Source organism: Kryptolebias marmoratus, linkage group LG21 (assembly GCF_001649575.2).
Source record: "Kryptolebias marmoratus isolate JLee-2015 linkage group LG21, ASM164957v2, whole genome shotgun sequence".
Classification (NCBI taxonomy): domain Eukaryota; kingdom Metazoa; phylum Chordata; class Actinopteri; order Cyprinodontiformes; family Rivulidae; genus Kryptolebias; species Kryptolebias marmoratus.
In genome coordinates this window covers 21545966-21554269 of record NC_051450.1, presented here as the reverse complement: position 1 = coordinate 21554269, position 8304 = coordinate 21545966, and the positions used below count along the sequence as shown (strand labels likewise).

The window sequence follows — 8304 nt, the reverse complement described above, 5'->3', positions numbered from 1 at the left end:
CCAGGGACAATCCAGAAATGCTCATGAATGTCAGTTTAGAAGCTATCAAAGTTCTCAAATAAAGCACCTTTTGAGAATGTCAATGCTTGTTGGGAATTATCTTACAAAACTAGGAAGGATTTTTGGTTTAGATAGTAACAGTTATGTTTTTTTATTGATCTTAGTAAAAAAAAAAGTCGCAACTTTTAGGAAAATGCCCGTGAAATCAGGCATTTTAGCTGCAACAATCACAAAAAACGCCCGTAAAATCCTGGAGGGGATGATAAATGGTTATAAGTCGGTCAGTTTTACAGGAGCTGAACCTTCTGATCTGGGCTGAAAAGGTTTAAGTTTTTTTCCTTTCCTGCTCCTTCATCCTCGTTCAGGGTTTTTTTATTTCCCTGAGGAGCTGTTGTTTTGTTTTTGTTTTGTTAAATGCTGAACGCACAAGGAGAAGAGCTGGACTCGACCACATTTTACTGGACAGATTTCGGAGCAACGAGCATGAAGGCAGATCTGAGACCTCCTCGCGTCACAGACGTCATCCCTGCCTCCTCGCTAAAAGGCTGATAATCATCCCGGCTGACAGAGTAATTCAGATGCTTTCTGCTGAATGAAATGAAAACCACGGCGCTTGATTGTGTTTGACTCCCAGAACAGAAATAATTACAAGCTGTCGGCTGCAAAGGTTGATGGAGATGAAGCGTTCCCACCCAGTAATGGAAATCTTTACGGAGTCAGCATTCACACTGTTGTTTCCCTCTTTAGACTTCCTACATGTTTCTTATTTTTTTGCAGTTAAGCTGTGTTATTTCAGACGTCCGTGTATCAAACCGTCGGGTGAACCTGTTCTTTGTTTGCTCCTTTTAGCTGCTGTTTTGACAATTCCACATTTAAAAAAAAAAAGCAACTTCTCCGGTTTTCTGTTCGTTTTGTCTCATTAGGCGTCCCGAGGTCGGCTGCATTCCTCTTTGCGTGAGCGACTCTGATGTAATCTCTGTCTGCGCCAGAGAAAAAGCCGGTTTCTTTTCAGCCTCCGGGTTCATTCTTGCGATCGCTCCTCTCGCACCTGAACGCCGAAGAAGGGAATCTTTCTCCTTTTCCAGCGAAGTTCAAATCAAGCTTGACAACATGCAAAACTAACTGCGGCGCAAGAGGCGCTGGGTCGAGTGTTTTAATTGTCTGCGGCTGTGAATATCGTTTCTATTTGCAGCTTGTTAGCAGAAAACTGTCAAAATACACGGAGGAGGGCATGAAATGTCCCATTTCCTGTGAAGGTTACACAAACATGCTGACTGCGTCGGACTAAAAAGAGACGAATTCTAAAAACATCGGAGGTTTGACTCAAGATGGCCGTCTGACCTGCCACCAGGCGCTGTGCAGGTTGGCGCAGACCAGCTCGATGATGTCACCGGTCTGGATGGTGAGCGGCGGACCTGAAGTGGGGCTCGGCACGCCGAAGTAGTTCCTGACCACCAGCATCTTGGGCAGACCTGCAGGAAGCAGAGCGTCGGGTCATTAAACGCCTCTCAGGACTGCGAGCGCAAACATGACTTTAATCTGGATTTTCTCTAATCCACACGAGACCCAATCAGACAGAGACAGAACGGGAGGAAAATAAAATCAAATAAAAACAAAATGCTGCTTCAAATCAAAGACAGCAGAGAGAAATTGAGCTGCTTCTGGGACCGTTAGCAGATGAAAAAACTCGTTTGTTGTGTCTGAAATCTGTCAGCTGACGAGTTTTAACGTTAAACATTTGATCGTTATCAAAAAATAAAAAAATCTGTGAAAAATAAACATTAAACGACTCATTAAGTCCTCATTCATAAAAGAATTCAAACTCACTAAACACAGTCCTAATATTAAACTTTGTTGGGTTTTTTAAACTCACTATAGTAATAACAGGCCATAGAAGGTACATATGTAGAAAATATTACTAAAATATCAATAAAATAAGAAGCAAGGAGCGTTTGCTTCGATAATATGACTTAAACTTCAACATCATCTGATCTGAAATCGATGAAACAATAAAATAAAATGAATAAAAAGTGAAACTTGTCAGTGTCAGTGTGAGTTAACGAGGACATCAGGGTCATTAAATAAAAAATCCTCGCTGATTTAATGCACTTTCTCTCAGCGGTTTCACTCTCTTTTTTAAGTTTAACAGGTTAACATGCTTTAAACACGTGTTTAACGTGGTTTAATTAACTTTCTGGTCTTGGATGGTAATAAAATGCTGGTAAATAAAAGACACACCTGCCCTGAGAGAGACTGAAGTTTTCATCGTCGCTTCGCTGAACATCACATGAACCGTTCCAGCCTTAATCTGTAGTTTATCGACTGTATTTAACTCTCATCTGGGCCCATTCTTCATCTCAGCATGACAGATGAGAATATCGAGCTTTCAGATAAAAGATAAGCAGGAATCTTCAACCCTGCTGCAGCAGATTAGAAATCTGAAATGTCTTTTATTGGTGAGAGAAAGAGTCTTTCTTCCATTTAAAATAAACCTTTCTGCATGTTTCCTCCTTTCTCCTCAGCTGGAGTTACATCAGTCGACACCTTTCTGATTCCAATTTTCACAGCAAGAATACAAAAATTCCAGTTTCTATTCGAGCCGAGCCTGTCAGCTCACGTGCACAGAGGCTTAAATCAGATGTTTGTTTCTGTGCATGCACAGATTAAACGTGTGCACAAAGAAAAACAAGAACAGAGAAGTCTGCAGCCTCTATAGGACTGAAGACACGGGGGCCGTGGAGAATCCAGCCTCGGGGGCATGAATTGCATTCCTATCCACACAAGGACAGGCCACGTGCACGTGCACGTGCACCTTTGGAAAACAGACAAAGACCAAAGCGTTGAAATGTCATAAAAAGGAGCGGGCCGGGGCAATCAAAGGTTTATTGATTTTAATGCGTCTCCAGTCAGAAATAATTTTCTGCAGCCTAATGGATGGAGGGGCGGGAAAATGAAGGCCGAAGCAATTAAAGGAGCGGAGCGGCCATGTTGTTCTGCACAGACGAAGAAAGAAAGCTGAAATAATTCAGACACAGATCCGGTCTCCCGTGTAAAAACAGCCAGATTTAATAAATACATGCAGCGCCTGTTTTTAGCTCCATCATTTGCACAACTATCCCACTATTTCAGTGCAGGCAGTAAAAAAACATTTCTAAATGTGTGCTTAATACCTAATTAAACTCTGATCCAACTGTGGAACGCTGTGTGGTCAGCAGCCCAGTTTGAGGCACATATCTCCCTTTGGAGGCGTAATTTCTTGATAAATTTGGGTTATCGTCTGTGACTGAGCAATTTAACTTCTGTTCTAGGTGTTTTTCTTTAATGCAACTTGTTTAAGCTGTATTAAAAGTTAAATATATTACACTAAAGCAACAAAAAATAACACATGTTGCTTTCCAGTTTCATTACAAACTGTCGACTTATTTCCTTTTTTAGTTTAGGAAATGTGAGAATTTTGTGCTTTTTTTTAATTTTACATGAAAGTTTTGCTTTGGAGCCTGTTTTTAACTCTTTAAAACAACTAGTTGGACAGAATAAGCAATTTAAAAAAGTAATATTTCATTCTAAATTTTAATATTATAAAGTGGTTGTATCTTTATAACTGGCCTCTAAAAGCTTTCAGTTGTTTCTGTGTTTGTCGCGTTTTACACAACACAGAAATGGCTCCAACTCGGTCAATTTTACAGATATTGTGGTGAAATCTGGTGTGGTAGTAGCTGAGAGTCATCACCAACACATACTCTGAGCTCTGACAGATTGAGCAACATCTCAGGATTATTTTAAAGATTTCATCGAAGCTGGTCTACCTCCGTCTGTTCTCAACATGAGGCATGAGAAGCTGCAGGTTTTTCATTTTATAGATTTCAATCATGATTTAAACACGAGTCGTTAGTGAGAGTTGTTGCAACAAACAAAATAAAGCAATAAATAATAAGTTGTGTTTGCTGATAAGAGACTTTAGTGTCTGATAAATACCAAGAATCAGGAGTTTGTCTTGGAGAGAGCAGCCAGGAAAGATGTGTGGAGCTGCTTACCTGGATCTTTATCTCTGCCCTGGAAAATAAAATAAAATAAAATAAACACACGTGAACAGTTACACTCGTGCACGAACAAACATGCAGACCTGGAGTTTTAAATTCACCAAAAACTCTGACTAAAACACAGCCTCGGATCAATTCCACGAGCGTAAATTAAATCAATTAGCTTTGCTCTTCTGCTGAACGCACGTTATAAATATTTCAAGCTGGCCTGCTGCTCCCAGAGGCCCGTGCAGCGAGCCCTGCAGGAGAACGGAGCACGCGCTCGTCTACGTTCAGATTGGTTTATCTGTAGGGCTGTAGGTGAAAATCAAAACGCGAGTTCTCTGCGGGGTGACAGCAGGGGAAGCGGAGCCTCGTTGCAGTTTGGAGTTAACTTGAAAAGCGGCACAAACTGCTCCGGTTAAACGCGCCGAATAAAGAGAGAGATACCAAAGTCTGCTGGAGCCTCCTCTGCAAATAGCTGCAGAGGAGAGCAGCCTTCAAAGAGCGGGGAAGCTTCTGCAGACAGAAACACACACACACACACAGCAGCTCACCTGAGTTCTGACGGAGCCGGAATCTGAAAGAAGTTGGAGAACAGGCACGGTGAATGACGGGTTAGTGGGCGAACGCAAACAGTTGCACACACTCATCGGTACGAGGCAACACTCCCTCATTAGTGGAGAAGGCGCACGGCCGTGTCTGACCGCGGTTCACTTTGTTTTCCTGCGCTGCCGCTACCTGACAGCCAGGATGGAGGAGGAGGAGGAGGAGGAGGAGGGGAGCAGACCTGGGCTTTGTGCTCCACTGCTTCCTTTCATTGGCTCCCTTAGGGACGGATTACACCCTCCCCAAACCAAACAGGGCAATTACATAAACACACACACACACACAGACACACACACACACGCTGGCACGAAGCCACAGCTACAGTATGTACACTGAACTACGTGTTGTTTCTAAAATGAACTTTGACCTCTTGTCCAGACAAGCAGCAAGAAAGCTGATAAGGAAAAATGAAGGTAAACAAACTTTATGGTCCCGTCACACACACACACACACCGAGCCGTGGCCTTCTCCACACAGAGACGTCTTTTCATCTCTCATTTCTAAAAATATCCTTCTGAAAACACGGAACTGTTTCTGGAAATGTTTTCGTCCATACGGAGACGTAAAAACAGCAGAAACTGTTTTTAAATGCAGACTCTGTGCTGTAGAAGTTTTCCTTCAGTTCTGTTGACGGTTCAGTAAAGTTTGCCTTGATAGTCTGGAGATTTAAATGCTTAACTTGTTTCATAAAGTTGTTTCAAAATTAAAAAAGAATAAAAAAATACAGTTTTTGAGCTCCTAAAACCCAGTTTCTGTGTGGACCCACGGCTGAAGCCTGGATGTGTGTATCTGAAGTCTTCATGAGACACGCAGACAGAAGCGTTGACTAAAAAGTAAACTTCAAACTTCGCTCACTGAGCAGAAACTAAAACCTGCGTTTAAGCAGAAGTGTCCGACCATCACACCTCAGTTTTTATTTCTCTGCAGGAAGTTAAAAGTTAAAAAGATGGAATGTAAAAAAGTAAATCCTGCAGAAGTGAGAGACATGTGGGGTTTTGATGTTTTAACTGTTAAAGAATCACAAAGTTTGCAGGAATAAGAAACGATTAAAAAGCACGACTTCATAAATCTTTTGTGGGTTTTTTTTCAGATTAGCAGGTGGAAAGCAATAAGTTGCTTCAGTGTGCTGGAGTCCGTTATTGGGCCACTCTCCTGCAGGAGGTTGTGGAGCCTCAGTCGTTCTAATCTCCTCCAGCAAACTTTGAGCCGCCGGCGGCGTTATTGCCTCGGCGACCTGACAGATGCCGGCTCCAACAGGAAATGGCAGCTTGCCGCGGGGAATACAAACACGGGCTGATGAAACCGCAACGAGCCGTGTGACTGGACCGGAGACAGGCATTCCCTTTAAGAAGCTGCGAGATAAAAACGTGCACGACGAATGCCTGGATGAGCCTCGAGAGCCACCATCCTGCAGGTTTTCCTTGTTTCTCTGCTCCAACACACCTGATTCAGAGGTTAAATCACCTCTTCATGTTCTGCAGAAGCCTGTTAATCACCCATTGATTCAGATCAGGTGTGTTGGAGCAGAGGAACAAGGAAAACCTGCAGGATGGTCGCCCTGAGGACCAGGATTGGAGACCACTGCTGTAGAGCTTCAAAGGTTTCTGCAAGTTAAAAATAAAACCAGTTTAATCCTGATTCAAACCAGTTCCAGGAGCATGAAGGCTCAGGTTGTGTCCACACAGAAACCGGGTTCAAACCAGCGGTACCAAACCCTGCTCCTTGGGGAACACCGTCCTGCATGTTTGAGCCGTTTCCCTGCTCTGATTCATTTAAAGATCAGGGAAGCATGCAGGACCAGGGCTGGACCTCTGGCCTAAACAAGCTTTGGAAGACGATGAGAACGAAGCTGCAGACACGAGAGAAAAACTGAAACGAACAGAAAAAACTTCCTTAAACACAGCAGAGCAAACAAAACCTTAATATTACATCAAATAATCAAAGGTTTTATCACTTTACTGAAATGTCAACAATATTAAACAGGAAAACATCGATTATACGTTTAATAAAAGTGAGAAATGATGGCTTTAAACGACCTAGACTTGCATATAAAAATCGTCCAACATGTCCTCAGATTTGGACACAAAGTAGAAGTTCCACTTCTGTCCAAGACCTAAAATCTGGACATATTTAAGACTTTTCATGGCTTTCAGGAGCCTGCAGAAACTCTGCAGCTGCAGGGTTTAAAGCCTCTTCAGAAGAAACCTTTTTCAGCGTTCAGGTTGTCGTGCACGTACCTGTCTTTCCGCACATGCCGAAGCGGCCGAGGCATTCTTTATGGGCACCTAAACCGCACTTGGCGCACAAGTAGCCCTGGTTGAAGATCCCCCTGAAGACACAGGAAGAAGAACAAATCACGGCTGGGCGAGCAACACGTGGCGCCGACGGCGTCTGGGAGCGAGATTTATTCTCCCGTCAGCTTTAGGAGCACCGGCGGTTTGTGGAGCTGCCTGATTGCCGTGAAATTTGACATTTACGGTTAAGGCCCCATGTCCTGGTGCCTCTGGTGCCACCGTAACGTGAGTGACGGCATTAAAATTTACTCGAAATCCTGCAACATATCTCTGAGTTCGGGTGCGTTTGTGCGTGTAAGTGTGCGCAGATCTGTTTCTGTTTGCACAATAATGAAAATGACATTTAAGTAAAGCTGATTATCTAATTAACCTCCATAAAAGAAGCGAGCAGAGTTAACGTGTTGTTATTTCTGATGCAGGGTTTAATTATCATTTTTAGCTCGATCCAAACCCTCGTTAAATAATGTCAGTGCCCCCCTCTGTGACTGCACGCACAGCGTTGCTTTAATGTTTACGAATGATTTATTTTATTTGATAAAACGTCTTGTTTTTCTTTGTTCAGGCGTTCCCAGACAAAGCCTCGGCTGAACCCGGAGTGGTTCTGCTCAGTTTGTTTCATCAACAATCAAAGGAAAAGCTGTCACAAATTATAGATTAGGTTCATTAAAATAAAACAAAAAAAACAGGAAGTCATCATTAGATGTGCATCTAACTCATCTAACAGTCAAAGCATCCGGAGCGATCGCCAAAATGGCTCCAACTTTCCGAATTTGACAGATTTTGAGCTAAAACGAGCTGTGGTGGCAGCTGAGAGTCATCCTCATCACACACTGTGAGCATCAACGCAACAAAACACGAGATCGAGCATGGAGACGTCTTCAAGGTTCGACTAAAACGGCTGCAGCTCCGTCGGAAGATGACCTGAGTTTGGCCTGTGGTGTGAGAGGCAGGCCTTTAATGTGTGTGTGTGTGTGTGTGTGTGTGTGTGTGTGTGAGACCTCAGCAGCATGTGGCAGGAGTTGCAGGAGGTGATTCTTTCGAAGGTGTGCATCTGAAACTCGTGGGAGTTGTTGGTTGCGTTCTCAGGGTGGATATTTGATCTGCGGGGGAGAAAAGGAGAAAACGAACACGTGAGCAATAAACACTTTTGTTGCAACTATTAACGCAAAATCAAGAAAAAAAATCGCAACTTTTTGCAACTTTGACCAAAACGCCGCAACTTTCCCGCAACTTTAACCCAATATTTATTGTTTCTAAAGTGATTCGCCACCGTTTCTGCAGTCTAGTCTCTTCTTTGTGGGTTTGTGTAGCGTGGAATACAAAATAAGCCCAAATAACTCAGGAAGAAGACACGTGACGTCACTTCCTGTTAACATCAGAAT

The 8304-nt window shown here is 43.1% G+C and overlaps 1 protein-coding gene across 2 annotated transcripts in view; it reads right to left on the bottom strand.

Moving 5' to 3' along the window:
- LOC108245443 (guanine nucleotide exchange factor VAV3) overlaps positions 1-8304 on the bottom strand; it is a 63060-nt gene that overhangs the window by 12345 nt on the left and 42411 nt on the right. For both annotated transcript variants that reach the window (XM_017432358.3, XM_017432359.3), the window contains exons 16-20: positions 7921-8022; positions 6866-6957; positions 4577-4599; positions 4035-4053; positions 1342-1472 (exon numbers count right to left, since the gene is read on the bottom strand). In XM_017432358.3, coding sequence (XP_017287847.1) covers positions 1342-1472; positions 4035-4053; positions 4577-4599; positions 6866-6957; positions 7921-8022 — 367 coding nt within the window. The remainder of the gene's footprint in view (positions 1-1341; positions 1473-4034; positions 4054-4576; positions 4600-6865; positions 6958-7920; positions 8023-8304) is intronic.